The sequence below is a fragment of the Sciurus carolinensis genome, chromosome 1, assembly GCF_902686445.1.
Source record: "Sciurus carolinensis chromosome 1, mSciCar1.2, whole genome shotgun sequence".
NCBI classification, from domain to species: Eukaryota; Metazoa; Chordata; class Mammalia; order Rodentia; family Sciuridae; genus Sciurus; species Sciurus carolinensis.
The window spans coordinates 175,722,801-175,750,585 of NC_062213.1; the positions used below are offsets into that span (position 1 = coordinate 175,722,801).

General features: G+C 42.7%; 1 protein-coding gene across 7 annotated transcripts in view; it reads left to right on the forward strand.

Annotated features, from left to right (window-relative positions):
- Eri3 (ERI1 exoribonuclease family member 3) overlaps positions 1-27,785 on the forward strand; it is a 131,793-nt gene that overhangs the window by 61,043 nt on the left and 42,965 nt on the right. For all 7 annotated transcript variants that reach the window (XM_047533227.1, XM_047532787.1, XM_047533072.1 and 4 more), the window contains one exon: positions 9,510-9,582. In XM_047533227.1, coding sequence (XP_047389183.1) covers positions 9,510-9,582 — 73 coding nt within the window. The remainder of the gene's footprint in view (positions 1-9,509; positions 9,583-27,785) is intronic.

The following is a 27,785-nucleotide window of genomic DNA, read 5'->3' on the forward strand; positions in this document are numbered from 1 at the left end:
AATTTGCTCTGTGTGTAAGCCTAGCCTTCCCCTCTTTCTTTCTTCCCTCCCCTTGGTCATATTTTACTTCGATGCCACAGTGTAATGATGCCCTGCGTAGTGGGGGAGGAGATAGGTACCTCTGGCTGACAGCCCTTCCTGATAACCAAATTCCAACCCATCCATCACCAGCTACTCTCCTCAACTTGAGGAAAAGTGATCATGAAAGGCGGACTGTTCATCACCCGGGTCTGTTTATCTCCTTTGGGTGGGGAACGGAAACAGGAGAGACAAAGAGCTGTGTTTCAAGATAAGTGCTGCTCAGGCTGGGGTAGCTTGCATGTGCCAGACACAGACTCATGCCGCTCAGACTGTGGAGCTCTTACCTGATGGACTCCCATACTAGGGTCCAGGGGGAGTGGGACTTTTTTTGAGGCTTATCCATAGCACTTGGAGAGGAGCATAGAAAATTGTGGCAGTTCCGAGATGCAGAACAGCTGGCGACTACATTCTTTGGAAGTGTTTATATTAGAATGAGCAAATATGGAAATGGACCCCAAGCACCTCATAGGTGTCCTCCTTGCAAGATCTTTTCTCCAGCTTCTCTCAGTCCTCTCCGTAAGGAATGGCCTTTTGTGCCTCCCTGGTCCACTTGTGACTTTGAGGCAGACAGAGCCTCTTCCCCACTCTTTGCTCTTCAACACCCGTTACATGTATATCATTGGCACACAATAATTTGCTCCTGCAGGTGAGCAGTGGGTGCATATCCTAAAGCTGTTGAGCACCAGGATTGACAGGCCACGTCATTCGAAGATCTAGGTTCCACAGCCTTTCCTGAGAGGCCAAAGGGTTTGAAGGTGGCTCCAGAGTCTGCTTGGCCCCTCCTCTTTAAGAACTCAGGTCTACTAAAAGTGAGACTGACATGCATCTCCAAGTCAGGTCTCTTAAGTTTTGAAGAGAAAAAAATCATGGAAGGAGTAATGTCCATGACCTCTTTCAGCTTGAGTCCCTGCTTTCTAACTGGACTTAGCTTTTGGGATCTATCTGCCACTCTGTCAGACCTGCGTAGATGCTACTGGTCTCCTCTACTCAAGCTGACTGCTCTCCCTCCAGCTCTGTTCACTTAATCTTCAAAGCTGAGCTCCTGCTCACAATGGCTCCACCTTGGCCATACCCATTAGCAGGGGGGTTGGGGGGGTAGGGGGTGCCTTAATGAGCTACTCCCCTGCCTTGGCTGGCGCCGAGCTAGCCACACCTGTTTGCCATCAGGGCTGTCTGGACCCAGCCAGAGCAGCTTGGTTGCAGGTGGTGGGGCTGAGTGAGGGGTGGGGTGGGAAGGTTGGGTTCCTTTTGCTTTGTGCCATATGCTTGTGAGGAGGGCACTTTCTCACACCCCTGTTCCCCTCATATTGTTCTCGTCTTTCTAAGCAGGGAAGGTCTCTCTGCTTTTTTGTTACACAAAAGTAAAAATAAGGGAATTTGGGAAGTACCCCATCTTTTTTAACTTCCCCTTGATGCAGAAGTGAGGAGCCAATCAGATGTCTTATAGTAGGGTTTGATATTCTCTTCTGATGACCCTGAGGAGCCAGTGTGATAAAAAACAGGGCCAAATGGTAAATGCCAAGGGCAGAGCCCCTTTCTGGCCCTAGGCCCCACAGTATTTGAAAAAACAATCAGGTCCCTTGGTTTAGAGTCCCCAGGCAGGACTGGGGGCCCTTCCTTAAAGGGGGCCCCTTGCATTCACAAAGCTGAAGGAAGTTTTGATTTTGTGGAAAAAAATCCCATTCCTTTTTATGGCCTGGACATAATTGGGTCTTTTCTATTGGCCATCAGTGATGTCATTCCGACCCTCGTAAAGAAGGGGAAATCACACCTGTGGACTTGCTGCATAAAATTTCATTGGGCAACAGTAATAAGCATGACCAGATGATATTTGGGCAGTTGGGGAGCTTTGTGCCCAGTGAATCCAGCTGCATGGAGACCTGGGCACCATAAATTTGCCTGCATATTCATGCCCACAGGCTAGTCCAGGGCCCACTGCCAGTGGCTCTTTCCTTGGAATCAGTATCTGGTGGGAACTTACAGCATTTAGAACCTTTGTGCTAGAGGGACTTTTGCCCTTTTCCTTTCCAAATTGGTGGAACCACGTATCCATTTGGTACCCCCTGACTCTGGCCTTAGGCTACTAAGAACTTCAGTGAAAGTGTGACTTTCATCAGTGACCACCTTACCTGCTTCTCTTAAGTTCCAGATTTCACCTCCCCAGGGACTGTCAGGAACTCTGAATGAATCTATAAAACTGGTGCCTGTGCATTCAGAAGCCTTAGATTTCATCTCTAGTTCTACCCTTGGCTTTGTATGCTTGAGCAAATTCTTTTTCTTCTCTGATCCTCAGTTTCCTCTTGTCTAGGGGATGACAACCACTGTAACCCACTTTGTTCACAGAGTTAATCTTTTGGTGCTAAGGTGGATTAGGGTTGTTTGATAGAGATATGTAGCTATCTTCTGGGAGTTCAAGTTCTGCTATTAGTCTCTATGTCTCTCATGAAGATGGGGCTGGCCTTGCTACATTTATAGCGTTTGTGTCTTGGAGTCACGGGGCCATAAAGAAGAATAAAATGATGGCATTTGCTGGGACCATTCAGAGGACCATTCAACAACCTATCAGTGAATCTGCAAACTGCACACATACCTGCAAGTGACAAGAACCCCTGAGTGGGACTGATAGTCCCAAACCTTCCCGTGCTCCAGTCAGACATGGGGTACAGAATGGCAGTCAGCACTGCTGCTGAGCCATATTCAGATATAAATGAGTAGCCAGCATGACAGTCTGTCTGGTTTGTCCTCCATGTGGCTCCTCTGATGTAGGTCCTCCTCCCAGAGGAACAGGAAGGATCCTATTTGAGCTAGACCCTTCCTAAGTGGAAATACCTACAGCTGTTGTCTTTCCTTAAAATCCTGCTGAAGAGAGAGTCCCTTGCCCCATAGGGCTACCCAGAGCCAAATAGGACTCCTGGCCTGTGTCAACTATCAGGAGGTGCTGGGATTGGCTACAAAAAATAGTGTCGGGGATCTCTGCCACTTGTTGGCAGTGCCTGTGTGCTATTCCTACTTCTGGTAGCCTTCTTCGTTCCCAGACTTTAATGTGGTTTATCTAAAATAGCCGAGTTCTAAATTTAACATGGAAAAAACAAGCCAGTTAATAAATGGCCAAATGAATTAAATAGATACTTATCAAAAAAAGAAATACGAATGCCCAATATATGAAAAAAAGTTCAATATCATTAGCAATTAGGAAAATACAAATCAAAACTATTCTGAGATTTCATCTCACTCTAGTCAGAGTGGCAGCCATTAAGAATACAAACAATAATAAATGCTGGAGAGGGTGTGGAAAAAAGGGAACACTTTTACACTGTCGCAAGTAGCGCTTGTACACTGTTGATGGGATTATAAATTAGGATAGCCTCCATGGAAATCAGTTTTTAGGCTCCTCAAAAGATTAGGAATGAAACCACCATATGACCAAGCTATACCACTCCTGGGTACATAGCCTAAAAAATTAGTCATCATCCTATAGCAATACATGCACACCCATGTTTATGGCAGCACAATTCACAATAGCAAAACTACAGAACCATCCTAGGTGTTCATTAACAGATGAATGGATAAAGAAAATGTGATGGTATATATACCAATGGAGTTTTATTCAACCATAAAGAAAAATGAAATTAAGTCATTTGCAGGAAAATGGTGCAACTTGAGACCATCATATAACAAAATAGGCCAACTCTGAAGACCAAGGGTCACATGTTTTCGGTCGTATATGGAAGGTAGAGAGGATAAAGGACTAGAAAGGTGTTGGTTGGGAGGACTGAACAGACACTTGGCAGAAGAAGAAATCTGAATGGTCAACAAATATATGAAAAAATGTTCAACATCACTAGCAATTAGAGAAATGCAAAATTAAAACTACACTGAGATTTCATCTCTAGTCAGGATGGCAATTATCAATAATATAAGTAACATGAAATGTTGGCAAGGATGTGGGGGAAAAGGTACACTCATAAATCACTGGTGGGACTGCAAATTGGTGCAACCATTCTGGAAAGCAGTGTGGAGATTCCTCAGAAAACTTGGAATGGAACTACCATTTGACCCAACTATCCCATTCCTCAGCATATACCCAAAGGACTTAAAATCAGCATACTATAGTGATGCAGCCACATCGATGTTTATAGCAGCTCAATTCACAACAGCTAAGCTATGGAACCAACCTAGGTGCCCTTCAGTAGATGAATGGATAAAGAAAATGTGATACATATACAAAATGGAATATTACTTAACCATAAAGAAGAATAAAATGATGGCATTTGCCAGTAAAAGGATGGAACTGGAGGCTATCATGCTAAGTGAAATAAGCCAATCCCCCAAAACTAAGGACTGAATGTTCTCTCTGATACATGGATGCTGACTCATAATAGGCCAAGGGTTAGGCAGGAGGAGTGGATATTCACCAGATTGGATCGGGGAGAGTGGAAATGGGAAAGACAGTAGAATGAATTGGACATAACTTTCCTATGTTCATATATGAATACACAACCAGTATAACTGTACATCATGTACAACCATAAGAATGGAAAGTTATAGTCCACGTATGTATGTCAAAATACATTCTCTGTCATGTAAAAAGAACACATTTTTTTAAAAATGAGAAAGAAAGGTATGTGTATGTGTAGTCTCATGAAAATCTAAGGGAGATCACTTGAGGAAAGGGACCAGGGGAAGGAGGTAGGAGGGAAGGAAAAGGGGAAATACTGTGAAATGATATTGGCCAAATTATACTGTGTAACAATAAATCCCACCATTATATACAACTGTTATGTACCAAAAAAAAGTATGGGAAAAAAATAAAATAGCTGAACTCAGCAAGCATTTTTCTCACACACCAAGGACAAGGAACTTAAGAGAAAGTTTGAAGGAAATAAAATTATTTGAAGTCAGATTTCAGATTTGCTTCTTAGGCAACCACATTCTAGCTCTAAGGCTACTTCTCATCCTTAAAAACCTTACCTAATTTTCTCTTATCCTTGGTCCTTTGTCCTATATGGGCACATCCTCTCTGGATATCACCTTCTTCCTCTTGACCTCAGCCAGAAGTTCTCTTTCAGAAAACTGACTGGTTATGGGCAATATCACTGTGCCACCTGGATGTCTGAGATGATCCTGTTCCTCACATAAGATATTTTGGATCATATAAAAGTAAATCTTTACTATATTGCTTAAAATATGGAGGTCAACTTTCTGTTAGCATCTGTTGAGTATTTGAAGGATAATGAAGGGAAGGCTAGATTGGTCTTGAAGTTTCTGGGTCAAACTTGTCTTATAACTAAATTAGAAGTTTAAACCTTGAAAAAAGAGTCTCCATTTCTTGTGTCTTGCTCACTCTTCAACGCTTCGCAGGCTGCCTCTGCCTTGCCCCCCACCTGGCCCACTAACACCCTTCTCACCAAGATTGCCTGTGACCTCCCCATTACCAAATTAATTGGGGTTTTCTCAACTCTCTTCCTGCTTGCTCACTCCATGACACTTGACATGAATGACCTTTATTTTAAGCTCAAAAATTAATTCTAAATAGTACAGAAAAGGGAAACATACTTTCACAGTTTAGGTTGGCTACCAAAGATGTGAAGTGGGGTCAAAAGAGAATGTGTGACCTCAGTGTCTAATAACCTTGAAAAGGACTGGGGCCCTGCTTTTTGGGAATGGGGTGAATTGGTTGAGTCCTGACTCATGACACATTGTTTCCTGAGGAACTCTGAAAGGAGATGAGGGTTTGCGGCCTGGAGAAGGGAACTCTGGAGGAAGCTTTCTGGGCTCTCAGATCTTGAAGGGTTCTGCAAGGAAAAGATAGAAGTTTTATTCTGTGTAGTTTCTGAAGACATACCTCTGACTCATGAATAGAGTTGCGGGGAGACCAAGGTTAAGTGTGTAAAGAAGGACGTTCTAAAATTGAGTTCAAAATTAGAGTTGTCTCCTCTGTCAAGTATGAGTTCTTTTTGTGGGGTGATGGTGTGCTAGAGGTGGTTTCCTTTTAGCTCAGTAAAGTTTATAAGACATTAGCCTGGGCCCTGTGCTCACCTAATCCTGTATTCTTCTCAGGTGAGTATAGTAATATCTATTCTTAATTTTCCTTCCATTAAATTAATGATTTAATAATCTATATCCCTAGACCAGATGTCTCTGCAGAGCTGAATATGTAGCTGTGTCCTAGACATCATTCTACTTTCAAATATCTCCTAGGCTCCTCAACCTCAGCAGACATTGAGTGCTTACCTTGTGTCAATCTGAAACTGCATTCCCAATTCTGCCTCCTTTCAGGGATATACTAAGTGTGGGGTTGTGGGGGCAGTTTACCCCAGTTTAAGCAGTAAAGGGTTACACTATATGCAGAAAACTTAAAACCCATTGATAAAATTGACAAAATCCTGGCCTCAAATATGCTGTCTTTGTTAGTACCTCTTCTATCTTAGTGTGTAGTATGAAGCTAGTTGTTTTATTCTGTTTTGTGTCACTCTAACAGAATACCTGTGACTGAGTAATTTACTACCAAGAGATTTATTTCTCAGTTCTGGAGGCTGGGAAGTCCAAGGTTGAGAGGTCTACACTGTGAGGGGTTTCTTCCTGTGTCATCCCATTGAGGGAAGGCAGAAGGGCAAAAGAACATGCATGTGAGAGACAGAGGCAAAGGAAGGGTGCCAAACTCGTCCTTTTATTCGGAACCCACTCCTTCTATAACTAACCTACTCCTGTGATAATGGCATTAATCCTAATCACTTCTTAAAAGTTCTACCTCTTAACATGTTGCATTGGGGATTAAGTTTCCAACACATTAGCTTTGAGGGACACACTCAAACAGTACTCTAACCAAGCCACAAACCTTTGGCTTGGGCTGCATTATTTTCTTTTGTTGAGCCATGCGTAAGTCAGCTTTTTGTTACTGTGGCAAGATACCCAAAATAATAAACTTAAAAAGAGAAAAGGCATATTTTGGCTCACTGTTTCAGAGGTTTCAATCTGGTCATCTGGCCCTGTTGCTTTCAGTCTGTGGCAAGACAGAACTTTGTGGTGGGAGCATGTGATAGAGGTCTGTTCGCCTCACAGCAGCCAGGAAGCAGAGAGGGAGAAGGAGGAGCCACAAGTCCAAATAATCCCTTTCCATGGCATGCCCCCAATACCCTAACTTCCTCTGAGTAGGCCCTGCCTCCTAAAAGTTCTGCCACCTTCCAATAGTGCCAGTCTGGGGGTCGGTAAGTTCTTTTATGTGTGGATATTTGGCTAACACAAAGGCATCCTGAGAAAGAATGTTATTGAATGCTAGAGTTTAAATTATGACTTTTAAGGTCAGAATCTGTAGTTGCTGGTTGGCAGCTGTCAGTGATACTGGCAGTTTTTTTTCCCTAAAAGAATGAATATGCTGGGGCTGGGGTTATAGCTCAGTCGGTAGAGTGCTTGCCTTGCAAGCATAAGGCCCTGGGTTCAATCCCCAGCACTGGAAAATAAATAAATAAATAAATAAAGGAGCACCCCTGGTTCAGTCCCCAGTTCTGGAAAAAAAATGTTAAAAAAAAAAAAGAATGAATATGCTATATTAAAAATATATATGGTATATGCCCCAAATACCTATTTAAGATCCAAAAAATAGCAGACCCCATATCTCATTAGGTCACCAAGTCCTTCTTTACATCTCCTATGTCTATTCCTCGATCTCTGTCTCTGCCACTACTGTCTCTGGTCTCCTGGCTACCACCTGTCTTTTTTAATCTATTATTTTTGTTGCCCCCAGAACCCTTGTCATAAGTCACAATTCCTCAGAGGTTCTCCATTGCCTGTGACCACTTTTTTTTTTTAGAAAGAAAAGTGTATCTTTCCTGGTTTGTGTTTCTAGTGACATGAATTTCCTCTGTCCTTCCACATACCTTCATGTGCCAACTTAAGGCACCTTTTTTTTCTTTTCACTGTCCATTTCTTTAAACAAACTGAGTTCTTTACAGAGAGGGGTTAAGTCTTCCTTTTTGAATCCTTAGTTCTTAACTCTCATCAGGTATCATACATGTCTGGTTGAAATTGATTGGGTGGGTAAAATTGCATCATCAGCTAGAGGTGGAGATAGTTGATAGATTGTACTTTTTGTTTTGTTTGGTTTTGTTTGTTTTGGGGTGGGGTACCAGAGATTGAACTCAGGGGCACTTGACCACTGAGCCACATCTGCAGCCCTATTTTGTATTTTATTTAGAGACAGGGTCTCATTGAGTTGCTTAGTGCCTCACTTTTGCTGAGGCTGGCTTTAAACTTGCGATCCTCCTACGAGCCTCCCAATCCGCTGGGATTATAGGTGTGGGCCACTGTGCCTGGCAGTAGATTGTATTTTAAAGACAAAAAAAAAAACAAAAAAAAAAAAAAACAAAAAACAAGAACAGACCCTTGGTTTTAATTCTGACCTACTCTTATTCTTTTTTTTTAATATCATTTTTTAAAATATATTTTTATGTGGTGCTGAGGATCAAACCCAGTGCCTCACACGCACTAGGTAAGCACTGTATCACTGAGCCACATCCCCAACCCTGACCTCCTTTTATTCTAATGATGAAATAAGTATACAGATAGAGGTTTAAAGGTGAAGTGAGTCCCTGCCCATTTGTCTCCACATCATATGCTTGTTCCCTGTCTCCTCCTATCTTGTATCTCTATCTCTTTGCTGTAACTAAACAAGAGACTGGGTCATTGGAAAGAACACAGGCTTTAAAATCTGACAAAACTGAGTTGAGTTCTTGGCATTACCATTTTTTTAGCTGTGAGACCTTGGATAACCTCTTCGAATCTCATTTTCTTTCTTTCTTCCTCTTTTTTACACAATAATAATTTATTTTTCCAGAACACCAGTTGACAGAATCATATACCTATTTATGATTTTAAAAAACCAAGAAAACAAGGGTTGAGGGTGTAGCTTAGTGGCAGAGTGGTTACCTAATATGTGTGAGGCCCTGGATTCAAAAGATTACTGTTTCAAAACAAAAACCAAACAATAAAAGCTCCCATATTGCAATAAGACAAGAAAAGGAAATGAAAGGAATACAGATATATTAGTCTGCTTTTTGTTGCCTGAATCTCATTTTCTTGGGTGTAAACTGTAAATAACACTACTACCTCACAGCATACCTTTGAAAATTAAATGTGAAAAGTGAAAGCAAGGTACGTAGCATACTATAGGCCATTAGAAAATAGTAGTTGCCGGTATTATTTTGAGCAGCTTTTTCAGGCACTTGCATTTAGATCTAAGGGCTAATTTTAGAGCCCAGTGCGTATAATGCTAGAGGTGGGGTCATTTCCTTGAGTGGGGTGGGATCCATGGCTAATGGGTTTGCCTTTGGAGACCGTTTGTCCTGTAGATTTTATTGGGCTTTCTAGCTTAAGACTTCATACCTGGGACATGTGTGTGTCCAACTTGTTCTCTCTTCCCTTTCTTGTAGGCTTCCAGGCCAGTGCCAGTACTTGGGCTTGCCAGTGGCGGATTACTTCAAGCAGTGGATTAATCTGAAAAAGGTACTATCTGAGCCCCACCCAGGGTCTTCCTCTGGTCCTCCTATGACTCAGAGCTCCCCTCCCATTTTTGTTCTCTTTTCTTTTTTCTCAACATCTCTTCTTCCTCTTCCCTAGCTAATATGCACTGAAATGTTATGGTTATTTCTGGGAAGCTAATGGGGACTAGATAGAGTATGATTCTGCTCTAGTTGGTGTCACGCAGGTATGCACAGAGATCCCAGATAAAGGGATTTTCCAGGGTTCTCAGTCAGAGCTGAATCTCTGGGCTAAGTCACGTTATCACAGAGATGTGGTGCTAGATGAGCCTTTGGGAAAGTATTCTTTGATGACCTCAAGAGTGTAGCCTCTGAGCCTCCTGACTTGCCCTGATGTCTCCCTCTGGTTGGGAGGAGAGTCAAAACAAGCTGGTTTTGGGTCCCACCTAGCCTTAGCAGAGCCTTGTTCATGTGTATAGGAGGGAGGAGACTGGCACTAATGCATCCCTGAGGACCTAGAGAGTTGATGCTAAAGTTCTGGGCCAGTAGGGATCCTGTGTAGCTAGGACAATGACTCTGGTAGAGAATGAAACACCAAGAAAACCATTCTTTCCTGGTGTGTGCTGTGTTTCCTAGGTAAGCAGAAGAAAGGATGTATAGGTATAGACTCCCCAGATCCCTGTCCGGAGGAATCCTTACTATAGAAGGCCCAGTCCACTAGGAGACTGATCCCCGTAAATCATCCTGATATAGGACAACAGCCCTAGAGCACCCTCAGGAACTTCATGCTTCTGGTCAGTTTAGTGACTCTCAGGAAGCTCTGGAAGAATACATCAGGGATCAGGGTGGTAGCTCCCATTAGCTCAGAAAAAAGAAGCTATTGAAGAGGTACAGCTGCTCAGGCTAGGTATCATGAAGATTTGGATCTTAAACTGGCAATCAAGGAAGGCAGGATATGGATACAAGGAGGGGATAATATTTGTAAGCAGGGAGAGCAGCATGCTTTTTGTGTGGGGGACTAGAGCTAAGCAAATGTAGGACAACAGTAGAAGAGAAAGTTTGTGGCAACTGCTGCCACAAAGCATGGAACCAAGTCCAAGGGATGTGGAACAAGTACTTACAGATGTACTTTGCACTCTGACTTCTTTGTACTTTGACCCCTACCTGCTTTTCCTACTGATCTCCCAACAACTGAGCCAGTGCCACTTACTACTTCTCATCTTCGAGAAGGCTAGGCTCTGCCTCACCTTTGGGATCTGGCCTCAGGCCTTCCCTCTGCCTGAAATGTCCCCCAGCCATCTTCATCATACACATTCCCTCTCCTTGAAGATCCACTTAGGTATCACTCCTGCTGAGCTTCTCTTGCCCTGAGGCTCTTTGGCACTTGGGATTAGTTAACTCAGTTGAAACTGAGTCTATATATTTTCCTTCCAGACATATACACCTGGAGCACAGAGACTGAGTCTGTTCCTTTCCGTGTCCCCAGTGGTTAGACCAGGCTAGGTAGAGAATATGTTCTCAGTGAATAATTGCTGACTGACTGGATCATCTTTGAGAAGTAACTCCACAGAGACTTCCCAGGCGGGGCTTGGTGGGCTAAGTGTGCCCATGTGACTGGGCATGCACTCCTGGAAGACAGCGTGCTAGCTGTCAGAGCTCATCTGAGGCTGCTGTCCAGCCTCAGCAAATGCAATGTGAAGACCCGTCCAGGCGCAGCAGGCGCTGACCATGAACAATTACTCTGTGAAGTTCACTTGACTTTTTGGTGTGTGGCAGCTCCCTGCCTCTAGGTTCCTTGGCAGAAAGGCAGGAAAGCAGCTGACCCATGTGGTAACATTGCCACTCAGAGCCACCTTGGTGCTGTTGGGCCCAAAGGGGGAGGGTGGAAGTCCTGAACCTTTTCAGCTTGGTTCTCCACCAACTGTCAAGATAGAAGGAAGAAATAAGCACAAGGGGAAACTGAGGACTCTATTTCTAGTTGGGCTTGTGATTTCCTCTTGTGAGGTAAACCAAGCATGGTTGGGAAAACAAAGGGTCTAACCCCTTCTCTGCCCCCTAGTCACATCATTCCAAATGTGCCACTAAGTAAGCAACTGGGACTGAACTCACCATCCCCATTTCCTAAGGCCTCTAAGAAAAGCAAAATGCCATCTTTCAGCTGCCCTGTCTTCTCCAGAAATTGTATGGGCTGGGTTAGGAAAGAGCAGCTTTTCAGCAGCCAGGTTTCTATAGCTCCCGCCTCCACCTACTTCCCCTGTAGCAGAGTGGAGCAAGCCAGTGTTTGCTGACATTTGGAATGTCATTGAATGATCTTAGACTTTTATTGAGCTGTCAGCTTAGAGAAGACTTGGGGCCCTGCTCCCAGCTCCCTCCAGGAAGGCAGAACTGTCACTGAAGGGCCAGAAAAATACACACACGTGTGTGCACACACACACATGCATATGCCTAAAGACACACAGGTCTTCATGTGAATAAATACACCCAAGTAAGTATGCTCAAAATTATACATATCCTTATGTGCATGCCCATGTATCTACATATCCACATAAAGTCTTCTGCAGAAATGTTTGGAAACATGAACAGACATGAATGTATCTATATGTACATATTCATAAAGTCTAAAGACATGTGCATATATATAAGCATATGCATCTTCATCAAGAAATAAATCTTCTTGAGAGCCTTCTGTGTGCCAGGTATGATGCTAGGCCTTTGGGATATAACAGAAAAGATGGATGTTGACCAGATCATTTCAGCTGCATTGAGAACACTGAACAGTTCAGAGTTGCAGATCATATAATAAGGAACATGACTTAGTTGGGTGGAGTCAAAGAATAGTTTTCTGAGAAAGGCTGTCTAAGCCAAAGTGTGAAGGAGTAATTGACTAAGCACAAGGAACAGCCCTGAGGTAAGGAGAAGCCTGGCAGCTTCATAGAAACCAGGATACAGAACTTTTGTCTCTTGTTTACTGTTTTATTTCCATCACTTTGAATGGTTCATGGTCTACAGACAATTTAATCATTATTTGTTGAGCAAATGACTACCTAAAGCATAGTGAATGTGGGAAGAAGAGACTGGTATGAAGAAAGTGAGGGGAAAGATAGGACCATACTCTGATTTTGATCTTTATCTTTAGGGTAAGGGGAAGTCTTAAAGGGTATTAAGAGAGGTGCAGTGGCATATGCTTGTAATCCCAACTGGGGAGACCGAGGCAGGAGGATCACAAGTTTGAGACCAGCCTCAGCAACTTCATGGGCCCTAAAAAACGTAGGGAGACCCTGTCTCAAAATAAAAAAATAAAAGAGTCTGGAATATGGCTCAGTGCTTAAGTGCCTCAGGCTTTAATTCCTGACACCAAAGAAAAGGGGTGGGGGGACATCTGATTTGCATTTTTAAAAAGTTCCCTCTGACTGCAGTGTAAAGAAAACTAAGAATAGATACAAAAGACCAGTTACTTTTTTCTTTTTCTTTCTCTCTCTCTCTCTCTTTTTTTTTTTTTTTTTTTGGACTGGGGATTAAACCCAGAGGTACTTCACCACTGAGCTACATCCCCAACTCTTTATTTTGTGACAGGGTCTTGCTAAGTTGCTTAGGGTCTCACTAAATTGCTGAGACTGGCTTTGAACTTGCAATCCTCCTGCCTCAGTCTCTGGAGTCACTAGGATTATACCCGTTACTTTTTCTTTTTTTCTTTTTTCTTTCTTTTTTTAAAAATATTTTTAGTTGTAGATGAACACAATACCTTTATTTTGTTTATTTAATTTTTTTATGTGGTGATGGGGATCGACCCAGTGCCTCATGTGTGCTAGGCAAGCGCTCTGCCACAGAGCCACAACCACAGCCCCAGTTACTTTTTCTTAATGGGGCTACATTTGGCGTTTTTTTTGGCAGGGTACAACTTTTCATTTCTATGGTTGTACACAATGTAGATTCACACCATTCATGTAATCATAAATATACCTAAGGTAATACTGTCAGTTTCATTCTACTACCTTTCCTTCCCCCACCTCTCCCCACCCCATTTTCCTCTATACCATGCAAAGTTCCTTCATTCTTCTCTTCCCCCCCAGTACCCCCTCCCCCTGTTATATATCATCATCCACTTATCAGAGAAGACATTTGGCCTTTGGTTTTTTGGGCTTGGCCTATTTCACTTAGCATGATATTGTCCAACTTCATCCATTTACCAGCAGATGCCATAATTTTATTCTTCTTTATGGCCGAGTAGTATTTCATTGTGTATATATACCACAGTTTCTTTATCCATTCATCAATTGAAGGGCATCTCAGTTGGTTCCATAATCTAGCTATTGTGAATTGAGCTGCTGTGAACATTGATATGGCTGCATCACTGTAGTATATTGATTTTAAGTCCTTTGGGTGTAAACCAACGTGTGGATAGCTGGGTCAAATGGTGGGTCCATTCCAAGTTTTCTGAGGAATCTCCATACTGCTTTCCAGAGTGGCTGTACCAATTTGTAACTCCACCAGCAATGTGTGAGTGTACCTTTTTCTCCACATCCACGCCAACACTTATTATTGCTTGTGTTCTTGAGAATAGCCATTCTAATTGGAGTTAGATGAAATCTTAGGGTGGTTTTAATTTGCATTTCTCTAATTACTAGGGATGGTGAGCACTTTTTCATATATTTGTTGATCACCTGTATATCTTCTGTGAAGTGTCTGCCCATTTCCTTAGCCCATTTATTGATTGGGTTCTTCGTATTTTTGGTGTAAAGTTTTTTAAGCTCTATCTGAAGTGTGTGTGGAAATGATTTTCTCCCACTCTGTAGGCTCTCTTTTCACATTGATTGTTTCCTTGCCTGAGAAAAAGCTTTCTAGTTTAAATCTATCCCATTTATTGATTCTTGCTTTTATTTCTTGCATTATGGGGGTCTTGTTAAGGAAGTCGAGTCCTAAGCCAACGTGATGGAAATTCGGGCCTACTTTTTCTTCTATTTGGTGAAGGGTCTCAGGTCTAATTCCTAGATCCTTGATCCATTTCAAGTTGAGTTTTGTACAGGGTGAGAGCTAGGGGTTTAATTTTATTTCACTGCATATTTCCAGTTTTCTAACCAAAGAGGTGAAAGATCTCTACAGCGAAAACTACAGAACATTAAAGAAAGAAATTGAAGAAGACCTTAGAAGATGGAAAGATCTCCCATGCTCTTGGATAGGCAGAATTAATATCAAAATGGTCATACTTCCAAAGGCACTATACAGATTGAATGCAATTCCAACTAAAATCCCAGTGACATTTCTCATAGAAATAGAAAAAGCAATCATGAAATTCATCTGGAAGAACAAAAGACCCAGGAGAGCCAAAGCAGTCCTGAGCAGGAAGAGTGATGCAGGAGGTATCACAATACCAGACCTTAAACTCCACTATAGAGCAATAGTAACAAAAACGGCATGGTATTGGCACCAAAATAGACAGGTAGACCAATAGAACAGAATAGAAGACACGGAGACATACCCCCATAAGTACAGTTATCTCATACTAGAGAAAGGTGCCAAAAACTTACAATGGAGAAAAGATAACCTCTTCTACATTTGGCATTTTTGAGTGACACAAATCATTGCATGGGTAACATTGCTGAACTTGTGACATTCTAGGTTCTTGCTCATTGAATAGTGCCCCTCTTCTAATCACTAGGCAACCAGAAATGCTTCTCCCTGCCATCTATATATATATATTTCTAGGACCTGGACAGGGGTGGGAGTGAAGAAGTACTGTCCCTGATTGTCACAGAATTAGACCATTGCTGATAAGTCCAGGTAGAAGATGATAGTTACTTGGATTAAACTGACAGCAGTGGTAAGGGAGAGAAATGGATGGATTCCAGAATGTTAATATTCACTTCTATAAAGCAACATATAAGTTTCTGAAAATTCCCTTGCTATGGGAAATCATACAGCAAACATTCAGTTTGGAGTATGGCACTCAAAACTTCATCAGTGATGTATTAAAAAAAGATTATGAGTCTAATAAAAATAAGTTTTATACATTAAATGGTTAATATATATAAATGGTATAAATTAATAAATATATACATATTTATTTTTATATAAATATATTTATTTGTATATTACATATAAATTTGTATAAGTATATAGATTAATGGTGCTATATAAATATATACTAATAAATTATAATTAATACCTATAAATGATAATATATAAATGGTCATAAATATATTTATATAGAACCATTTAATGGTAATATATAAATATGGCACTTTACCTTGAAAAAGACCCAAAGTTTGCTTTTAGGCATAGGAAGATCACAGCTTTATCACTGTGGCACATGTCTGTAATCCCAGCAACTTGGGAAACCACGTTGGGTCACAAGTTCAAGTTCAAGGCCAGTCTCAGCAACTTGGTGAGATTTTTGTCTCAAAAAAAAGGACTTGTGGGACTGGGGTGTAGCTCAGTTGGAGCACCCCAAATGGTTCAGTCCTGAGTACCACTAGTAAAAGGATCACAGCTCTGAGTTACTGAAGTGGTAGAAAAAAATTGTCTGAAATCTGATGGAAAGTTGTAACCAGACAGTTGTGACTTTAACATATGTGATCTCTGTGGCTGGTAGATGTTTCAGGTGTGGGCAGATGTGCATTTTGTATATTCTAACATAGTTCAGTTGGGTGTAGTTTCCTGTGTTTATCTAGAGTACATAATGACACAAACAAATGCAAAATTTGCAATATACTCAATAATTCTCCAATACATCAGTTACATTTACATTGGAACATATTTGCTCTTTCAAAACAGTTGTTACAGTAGCACTGAATATATAATAGATAGGAAATGGTGATTGATTATGAGGGCTGCAGATGAAGGATGAGACCGTGATGATCCCAAGGTTTATGATCTGAGCAACTAGGGGAATGGAATGAGTTTACTTAGATAGTGGAAGAAGGAGAAGCTTTAGGATTAGAAGAGAAGATGAATTCAATGTGGAACATGTTAAGTTTACATGCCTTTGAGACATTCCTGTGAAGCTAATGAGGGGGCAGTTGAATATATAGGTTTAGGGTTCAAGGGTGAAGTCCAGTAAGAGATATAGGTTTGAGGGAGTTAATGGTATACAAATGACAATGAAAGGATGGAAGCAAATGAGATTGCCAAAGAAGAGAATATAGGATGAGGGGGGAAAAAAAAACAAAAAAGAAAGAAAGCCTAGGACGGAACATGGAAAAACACCAATATCTGATAGAGGAGGAAGAGTTGGAAATAGAAAAGGACTGGTCACATGATGTGAAGACTAAAATCCAGTCACAAGGACCTCAGCGGTCTTAGTGAAAGCTTTTTGTGCGCACGACAAGGAGCCAAATGGGAGTGAATTGGGAAGAAAATGAGATGGAGAAATTTTAACTTTTTCAGAAATGTAATTTTTGAAGGAGAGAGAATAGGCAGGAGCTGAGGAGGGGCCAAATGTGGGGTTGAGGTGAGGTTTTTGTTTTGGTGCTGAGAATTGAACCCAGGAGCTTTCTATCTTTGAGCTACATCCCCAGTCCTTTCAGTTTTATTTTGAGATAGGGTCACACCAAATTGCCAAGGCTGATCTTGAACTTACGATCCTCTGGTCTCAGCCTCCCAAGTAACTGACATTACAGGCATGTGCTACCATGCCTGGCTGAAGGTGTTTTTTTGTTTGTTTGTTTGTTTGTTTTTTTGTTTTTGAGATAGAAGACATATGTGTTTCTGTGTAAAAACTATTAGAGAAGGAAAGGATGAAGATATAGGAGGTAAAGGGAATCAGTAAATGAGACCTCTGAGAAGTTGAAAGGAGATAGAAGGAGAGGATGCATTCGTAATTTTTTGTTTTTGCTTGTTTAGGTAATGGGGATTGAACCCAGGGGTGCTTTACCACTGTGCTACACCCTAGACCCTTGTTATTTTTTATTTTGAGGTAGGGTCTCATAAGTTGCTGAGGTTGGCCTCAAACTTGAGATGCTCCTGCCTTAGCCTCCTGAGTAGTTGGTATTACAGGCATATATCATCACGTTCAGCAGAAGCTACATTCTTTTTTGTTGTTGTTTTATTTTTGGTACCAGGGATTGAATCCAGGGGCATTTAACCACTGAGCTACATCCCCAGCCCTTTTTATTTTGAGACAGAGTCTCACTTAGTTGCTTAGGTCCTCACTAAATTGCTGAGACTGGCTTTGAACTTTGATCCTTCTGCCTCCTCAGCAGCAGGGATTACAGGCATGTGCCACCACACCTGGCAGAAGCTACATTCTTGAAATCAGCTCTCTTCAAGAGGAAGAATCCCTCTTCCATTGTGGCAGGAAATAAGATGGCTGCAGATGGATGTAGGCAGGCTTGTAGATTTGGTGATAGCAAATTGAAGTAGTTCCCATCTGATGGCTTTTATTTTTCTCTATGAAACAAGGTGAATCATTTGCTGATAATTAGCAGGAAAGCTGGGAATGTTTGCAGAAAGTAAAAGAGAATTATTGTAGTTTTAGTAAAGAATAGATATTCAGGCTAACTTGAGAAATACAGGCAATGTTGAGGGTCCAGTTAAATTGATGACATTAATTCATAGTGGAGCTACTCTGATCAGTTGTGTGACTTCTTTAGCCAGAGCTCAGCTGCCTGGTTGTGGGCATGGAGAAAGACATTTAGATTCATCAGGGTGAATGAAGATTCTCCTCCAGGAACTGTGATGAAAGGAAGAGGGAGTTGAAGATGTTGTCAAGACAACAAGATGAACTGTAGGATCTAAACTGAATTTGAGGGAAGAGAGGATAACAGGGGTCTGATAGATAGAGAAAGGTAGGTTCCAGTAAGATGTGGAATAATTATACTGGGTATAGTTGAGCAGGCAAGATGGAAGGATTAGAGATTATGATTAAAGACTAGGCTTACTAAGTTCATGATTTCAGAGATGGGGCAGTTCTAGCTATTGGCAGGTTCCAAGGTACAGCCATGGAAGTGGTTAGCTAAGGTTGAGTGGAAAAGAATATTGTTATAAATAAAGAATCAAGAAAAAGAAAGGTGGGATGAGTCTTCCATAAGGATGGGAGCACATGGATAAACACATGCACACATAAAATGATGTTCTACCCACCACGAATGCATGGACACATACATATAAATGTATGTAAAAATGTATTCCTACACAGAGACAATTCGTGTATCTTCAGACCCTGCCATGCAATTATGTGCATGTATAGTCATAAATTCTCAGGATTCCCCTCTGATGCCTCAGCCTGATTGGTGGTTTTGGGGAAGTGAGCAGCCTTAGGAGGATTCTGAGTCAGTCCTAGCAGACAGGTCTCAATCAGTCATGCCCAGCAATTGTAGGGGTAGGGGTTGCCTTGAATTTAACAGGCCCAAAGGTACCAGGATATGAAGTGTGATGCTTCACTTTTTCTTTGACACCTGTGCTCTATACCATTCTCTGAAAAGGATGAGATTGGGACCAAATGTTAGAGAGCAAGGAGGAGGCCTTTTGAGTTCCTCCAAGAAACATTTTGTCTCCTGCCTCCCCCTGCTAAAGGGAGCATTGGTATCTACAATTGAGTACGACTTTTCCTGACCTTGGAGCATTCAGAGTCCCAATCAGCACAGTAATAAATTAAGGGCTTATGGAAGAATAAATTCTCAGCCTTAATGAAGTTCTTTGCTGGGGGCCATAGGCAGGTCAGCAGGTCAGGATGATACAGATTGGTGGTTTCAGCGAGTGGGCTGAGCAAGGTGGGAAGCTGTCAAGCGTGAGAAGACCCAAAACTCTGCTAGTCAAATCACTTTTTTAGAACTGTTAGGATAAAACTGATCAAGTGATAGGCAGCCAGAGAGAAGCTATGGTGTCTGCCTGGTGCCAGCCACAGAGCCCCTCTTCTAGGGCTCTTCAGAAGTAATTTTGGGGAAAAAAAGAACACAACAAAAGAGAAAGTCAAAAGAGGCATGAATATTTAGAAGTGCTACAAGGTATTTTGGAGGGGGATAGTTTGCATTGAGGGCAGATACTTCTGGGCTACTTAGCGGTCAGAACGAGACAGGGCTAGGGTCCAGGTTTTGGGCATCATCCAAAGAACAGAATATTGTTCATGGGACAGTGAACAGTTGTGGGCTGGAATTGTGATGGAAACCAGCTAGATCAGGGCCTCTAGCTGTGTTTGAGAAGAAAGACAAGCACATAGTGCAGGACACAGAACACTAGGTGTAAGTAAGGGAGGGTGGGGTGCACACACAGGCATTGTATAAGGAGGGGGTGAGTGGACAGCAGCCCAGGGTACTTGCTGCCGAGTTTGATGCTGAAACCCCGGGAGGGGCCATTCTTGGGAGCTGGAGGCTACTGAATTATAAGCTGAAACCTGGAACTCATACCTCAAGACTTAGGTGCTGAGTTCTTCACCTTTCATTCCGCCCTCTGCAGCCTCTGCCTTTGGGGATGAGTTTTTGAGGTGTAGTCCAGAGGTAGAGGAGGGGACAGTACTGCATTTGGAGTCAGGGGCTGCTGGAGCTAGAGGGAATGTCTCCTTTCTTCTTGTTTCCCTGCCTCCATGGTGTAGTGCCCAGCCTGGGCTTTTTCCTTTAAATATGTCTTACAGCTGTCTGAACTCTGAAATTTCTTTCACTTCTTCCCTCGCCTTGTTAACATGTGTTGCCTTTGGGGTAATCAGGGAAAAAATATTATGTCCTTTTACAATTACCGGGTTTTGGAATATTAAAATGTCTCGCTGCATCGGCACTGTTATTTTGATTGGTATTCTAACCTTTGACTAGCCCATAAAGCGTGCCGCTCCTGAAGCCAATATTGCAGGACTGAAATTTAATTCCGAAATGATTCCAGATAATAGGGAGACAGATAATATATGCATGAAGGATATTATGTTTGGACTAACTGCAGCAGGGCCAGGGCTGGGGAGCTGAATAATAGCCCAGAGTGAGTTATAATCTGTGGGACAGAAATGCCTTACTGTCAGGGCCAGGAGAAGAACTCTTAAATCAAAGGCACAGAAGAGGGTGCGATTGCAGGGTGCTTGTTTTGACAGGAAGAGCACTGGAGCCAAGAGGGTAAATATTTAAGACTATGCCCCATTCTTGCTCTTGAGCAAGATATCAAGTTCCTAGATGATCTAACTCATTGAAGTATCCCTATCTTCACATCTTCTGTCCTCTCATAACATTTCAGCTATATCAAACTTCTTGCTGCTTTCCAAATACACATGAATGTTTTATCTCCCTTCGCTTATGCTGTTTCCTTTGCTTACATTGCCTTCACTCTTTTAATGTGTTGGGGAAACTCCTGTTCATCCTTCAAAACCCTTTTGTGTGAAGGCTTCTCTAACATTTCCCCACTTCTGGTAGAAAGTGTCAACTTCCTTTATATGTTTTCAGAACTTTGTACTGAGCAAATCACATGCTCTTATGTTTGTGTTTCCTGCTAGACTGTAAGCTCCTTGAGATCTGTGTACGATCCATCTCTGTATTTCCAGTGCCCCCTAGACCCAGCATACACTAGGATCTAGGGCTAGACTAATGAACTCCAGAGCCCAGGTGCCCATTTCTCTGCCAGATTACCCAGGCAAATGGTCTTAGGGAAGTTAAGTAACTTGCCTAAAAGCACATAATCAGAAAGAAGTGAAACTAGAAATGAAATTTGAATGTTCCTTTTTCCCCAGATTATGTATCTTAGGTGGGTAGGGAAGGCATTGGAGGTGAGGGGTAGGAAAGACAGAAATGCAGCTACCTGGCTCCTTCATCATAGCTCAGGACTGGAGTCCTCTTTGATGAAGATTGCATTGGTCCTTAGCATTCATAGGATTCAAGTCTTGGAAGGGATTGTGTCTCTTGTTGCTGACTTTGACTTCTGGACAATTATTCCTCACAAAAGACACTTCTCCATTGTGAGTTTACAGCCAAGGATCAGGAAAAGTACCTTGGAAAAGGTACCTTAGTGTGCTTTTGGAGAGCTCTTAAACAGGTAGGCAGGCAGAGCAGAAGGAGCTTTTAGTAATGTCAGAAAATTTCACAGATAGCCCTTTCTCCCTTCAGGATTTGTTGGAACTTGGACTTAGGGAATATAATGATAGAGGAGTACACAATGAAAAGAAGACTGAAGTGACTCTGATTGGTTTTTTAAATGGATTTGTATTTCATTAATTATAATACTGTCTTCATAAATCTGGAAAGTAGTGTGGCTGTATGTAAGACCTGCCCTTTATTTAATATTCAGGTGGTATGTGGTAAATGCTGGACCTCAGGGATATGGTTCACAGGCCAAAGACCTCTGGGGCAAAAAAAGAGAGCTTCAGAGCCAGATGAATCAGGCTCAGACTCTAGTGTTACTACCAACCAGCTGTGTGAACTGGAGCAAGTCTCTGTGAACCCATAGCAGACAACTGATATCTGACTCACAGAACCGAAGTCCTGAAGTCCAGGAAGACTGATTTAGAAACTTGGCTTTACATTTACAAATTATAGGGTTTTAGGAGAGTCACTTAACTTCTTTGAGCCATGGTATCCTCCACTGTAAACTGAGAAAAATAATACCCACCTTGTAGAGAGAGACCTCAGGATGAAGTAATAGTACTGTACTAGAAATGACCAGGCCTCAAGGAGAAGGGAGGTCAAGGATCTAGGAGCTCAAGGTGAGCACATAGAACTCTGCAGGCAGGACTTCCCCCAGCAGAGCACATATGAGCATCATGGACAATGAACTTAATACTGTCCTCAGACTGGCTCACTTTCAGTGCACACCAAAGAACAGAGTTGATGGTATCATGCCCTTTTTACATACTGTCAGCATACCTGGCTATCCAGTGAAATATAGTCACAGTCACCTTAGGTCAGTGCCTGGCTCTGTCACCTACCTGTTACGATCTTGGGCAAGATACTTACCTTCTCTGAACCTTGGTTTCTTCATCTGTAAAGTGGAGATAATAAATGCTGCTCTAAATGCTTTATATGGACTAACTCTTAATTCTCAAACTTTAAGCACTATCATTAGCTATCATTCAGATGAGGAAACTGAAGCAGATGTACCATCCACAAGGCCCAGTAGTAGTGAGTGATGGAGTAGTATTGGAATTTATACAGTAGACTCTGGAGTCCATGCTCTTTAACTGCTTTGCCCCGTTGCCTTCAGAGCAAAGGAAGGTGGAGTCATTTTTACTTGAGGTGTGTAAAAGAAAGTCAAGAAAAGTTTCAGTGAAAGCTGCTTGCATTGCATTTTGAAAGATGAGTAAGTTTTAAGGAGATAGGGTGGAAGGGACATCCAGTCAAAGAGTATCTTGTGAAAAAGGCCTGAAGTGGTGAAATGGCTTGAAAAATGACAAACAGTAGCTTTGAACCTTTTTCTTTTAGTTGTTGATGGGCCTTTATTTTATTCATTTATTTATATGCACTGCTGAGAATCAAACCCAGTGCCTCACACATGCTCGGGAAGCTCTCTACCACTGAGCCACAATCCCAGCCCAGCTTCCAGGCTTTTTGAGCTACAGATGTGGACCACCCATGTGTGTCTTCTGTCAGAAGAAAACAGTGAGAACAAGTGAAGAGAGTAAGGAACCATTATCCAGTGTCTAGAGTGGAACCAAATTAAGCTGCCTTCTGAGAGGAGCGCTTATAGGTCTAGGAAACTGACACATGTATATCCATGCAAAGGGAGACAGAGTCTAGGGGCCAGTGATGGCAGCCAAGGGAGAGGCCACCCCACCTTTTAGGCTATTAGCTGTGGACAGCCCAAGACTGCTAGGTAGAAGACCTCTGTGTCCTTATGGCAGAATGAGGGAATTGCAGTGAGAGGAATCCTTAGAGCATGTTTGTAAAGCTCTTAGAAGAGTACTGGTGCTCTCCCAGCCAGGGACCCAGCCTATTTTGGTCTGCATCCCTGGTGCATACAGCCATGGTGGGGAAGAGCAGGTGAGGGAATCAGCTCAGTGCAGTAGGGATCATTTCTTCCTCCAAGGTTTCTGCAACCACTGCAAGTGGCTCTCACCCTGGATTTCTTGCAGTGCCTCTGTGGCAGGGCTTTACAACCAGGCCTGCCTCAGGCCTGCCTGCCTGTCATTGGCTGCTGCTCAATCTGCATCCTCCTAGGTGAGGTAACCTCTTAAGCCTGCTCCTACTTTGAGCTGCCTCTTTTCCTTATGTCCTTGAAGAGCATTCTTTGCTTGCTTTGGAACACATAAGAATGGGGAGCTTTCCCGGGTCTATTTGGGTCCTAGATTTAAACCTAAGTTTCTGACCATAGATCCTGTACTCTTATCCTGGGGGCCAATTACTAGGACTCAGCATAGCCCAGAGTCCATACCTCTTGGTTATCAGTGTGACCTGGTCTGTTCCTTATAGTATCATGAGCCACTCGAGGAAAAAGACTAGATCTATATCTTCTCTGAAGCAACAAAGCTGGAGTGGGAGGCAGAAGGGACCTCAGTAGCTGCTAGGGGCAACTTCTAGAGGAAAAGCTGAGGATAGTTTGGGAAAGGGGTGGAGTGTGGCAGAAGGGGAGAGGCAGATGCATCAATGTCCTTTTAAGTCTATGAAAGCTAAGGGAGTGTTTAGTTACTTTGCCTTCTCCCCAGGGTTTTGTTTTTGGTTTTCCTTTTTTTAATTTTGTTGTTGCTACTCTGGATTCTGGAAACTAGAAGAATTATAAAAAAGGAAAGAGACTTCCTTGAAGGCAGGAAGCACAGCTCTGCCTCCTGTTTCCCACACTCTGCAAAAGCAGGCTTGAGCACATCTGTCAGAAGCAATGATAATAGAGCACTGGTGCATTGAGCCCCAGTTGGTGCCAGCCGCAGTGCTGGATGCTTTACACACATGGCATTTACTCCTCTTGCTACTCAGCAAGGAAAGGACTTGTTCCTATTTTTTGAGTGCTGAAGTAGAAACTCAAAGAGTAAGAAGTCTGCCCAAAGCTACATGACCAGGAGAATGTAAATCCACATTCTCTCCTTCCACAACTTCCCTCCTGTCCTTTGTCCTTTAGCAGATTCTATCTGAAGGCAACTCCTATGGTCTGACCTTATTTGAGCTAGAAGCAAACACACAGCAGCCTCTGCAAGTTGTGTGGTCAGAGAAAGTGAAAGCAACTGGGGAAGGATAGGGATTGGCTTTTTATTCCAGGTCTTTAGAGAGTAATATTTACTTAATGGGAATCCATGCGAGTAAGAGGGTATTCCCATGTATACCTGTATGTCTGTATGTGTTTAAAATATATCTCCCTCTATGTGCATCTGGTGTGGGCATGTGCCCACACTAGGCAATATGGGGGAAGTTGTGGGTATGGAATTTATAGCCTGACTCTAGGAACTGGAGATAGTGGGGATGAGTCCCTTATCTCTAGAGGGAAACATGGTACAATACAAAGAACCTGACTAAACTTGAAGTTGGAAAATAAAGAAATGGGCTCTAATCGGGGTCACTTGCCCTTTCTGAGACCTCAGGTTCCTTATCCAGGGAATAAAAAAGTTGAATGAAGCAATTTCTTCTTGTAAGTTATCTACTTTTGTCCTTAAGAGATCATTCATCATATCTTAAGTTTCCCCTTTTTTCTTCCATCTAAAAATGAAACTGATGCAAGGAAGGTAAGAGAAATCCTTCTGTTTACCCTTGCCTACTCTTATCTCTATCCTTGGAACTACTTCACTATCTCATTGAGAAATGTTGAAGGTCCAGTGGATGCAGGGCATTGCCTGGTATCAGGTCAAGAGACCTGGGGACACAGGTGCCGTGGAGGAATTTGGATAGCTGGCATCTTGATACTGTTTAAGGTGTCTTGGACTGAAGCCAGAATCCATTAGGCTTTGGGCTTCATCATGAGAATATGGGGTGAGGAGAAGTTTGTTGCCTCCCTACTACTTGGGGGGCTGGATAGAAAGGGGCTCTCAATACTCTACAGGCAGGGAGCAGCCCAGGCCCTTCCTCTGGCTTTTGATCCCCTCTGTTGGTTGTCTTGGCAGATGCTGAGTGGCAGCTAGGTAGAGACCAGGAAAAGTAGCAGGCTGTATGTTCATATTCAAATGGGACTGTGCTGGCACAACTTATGGTCCTTCTGTGAGCTGACCCAGGCCTACTGTCAGCTCTCTTGGGGAAAGAGTGGTTTGAACTTTGGTGCCATAATTTTTCCCTGGCTAATTCCTCAGAGCTGATCTGGATGACTTCTAGAGATGGAACCTTTTTGCTTTCTCAGTTTTCAAGTGAGACTTAGCCAGGTTTTGTCTTTTCTGTCCCTGTAATTTCTGAACTTGACTGGCTAGATCCCTAAAGAAGGAATGTGTAATGTGTGTATTCACAGTATAGTTCCCTGAGCTCTTGTGAGGAGTTTTCTTTCTTTCTTGGTTGGGCTTAGATCATCCTAGACCTAAGCCTCAGATAGCAAGTGGTCTGTGTTCTGCTTGGGCTAGGACATCTATATTTGCATCCAGCCACTAGTCACTTCCTGAAGCCCTGTGTGTTGGGTCATCTGGACTCAGTGAATAAGACCTGATCACTACCTGTACAGAGTTCCTGGTCTGGTGGGAAAGATGAGTGGGTAAATAGATGAATGGAGAAAAATGCAATAGAAGTAGTAAATACAGTGATGGAAATATGTATATGGAGTATGCATATATCATCTCCATTTTTAAAAACTTTTGAATTTAGCTTTGTACTGGGTCAAAATTTATGAGACAGCAGGTCCATGTAAGCCTGTCTGCATGTTCATGTGCCCCTGGCCTGTGCCACTTGACAAGCTGAGAGCTGCCCTAATGAAAGGTTCCCTATTAGTGCCTGCTGTGACTTCTTCAAAGGCCTTTAAAGGGCCCTCCTAGGACCCTGGGTTTCCCTATTTGGAAAAGAGGAGTGGCCCTTTAGGAAGATGAGGTCCCACTAGCTATTCAGGAAGTGCCAGTGTGGGTGTAAACAGGTTTGCTTGTGAGCGTATATAGGCAGGAGCCCTATTGTTCATATGGCAGCAGTCAGTGGTCTCTCCCTAGCACTGTGACCAGGTCTTATGGTGCTAGGCCTGGGCTTGGCACCTACTTGGTTGCAAGCAGGCATGCAGGCTGTAGGCAGATCCCAGGACAGGCCTGAGGCCTCCCCAGTGGTGTGTTTGCTGTGCCTAATTACCCGGCAGTTGTTTAACTATGCAAGCTGCATGCCTGCCTTTATTGCGCTGTGATTGCCGAGCTGCCTATGGGGAGTGTCATAAAAAGATATAAAATGCCCATTATCTGTCTGACGCCCTCCTCCTGGACTATGGGTGTTTGTGTTTTATTTTATTTTTATGGCTTGAGGGAAGCTTTGCAAGAAGAAAAGGGAGGGAAGAGAGGAGGGAGGAGGAGGCCCTATAGGAATTGGGGGCTGGGAAACTGAGGAGCTCCTTCATGTTGTGGTCAGAAGGGCTCTCCTAACCAGAGGGGACATATAGAAATGGCACATCTCCAGGGTCAGAACAGAGTGCTCAGGAAATAAGGTGCAGCTCTTCCCCTCCCTATCCACCTGAAAGCCTTGCAGCTTATGTTTCTACCTTACCTACACTAACTCCTTCCCTGCGTGTAGGTCCACTGCCTGGGATGCAGGACGGTTTACAAAGTGTTCTTTCTACCCAGCTTTATGACTTGCATTGCCGAATGGCCTCCTAGAGGGACCATGGCTTGCCTTGGGCCATCCTGCCTGCTCCTATTGCTCTATTAAAAGCTTCCATCCCTACAACTTCAGCTTCCCTATTCTTGCCTGCCACAGTAGTGTGTTTAGGTCAAGCCTATCCAAAAATTCACTGGGTTTTAAGGAAATTTCCTAGACTGGGAGAAAGAAAGGAATTACTACAGATTGAGTACCAGCCCTGTGCCTAGTAGATCCTGTGTGAGGCCAGAGATCAGACAGGACCTCTAGCCTTTAAGAACTCACACTATGCAACTAGAGTGTCAGGGTTTATGGAAGATGTTCAGTAAATGTTTGTCAAGTGGGATTGAATTCAACATAGTCATTCATTCATTCAGTTGAGCACCTTCTGGGTCAAGCACTCTGCCAAGCTCTGAGGATAAAGTAGTGAGCAAAATAGGCAAAATCCTAGTCCCAACTGGTCATTAGAGTTAATTGAGAGAAGGATTTGAGGATTTAAACTCTGGCTGTTGTGACCTCAAAAACCATTCCCTTTCAACTATGGCATCTTGTTTTCTAAGCCTGAACCATCAAACCCCAAACTGTCCTATACTGACTTTCTCTACTTAAGAAATCTTGATGGCTACCAAAGTATAAATTCTCTAGCCTGATCTTTGAGACCCCC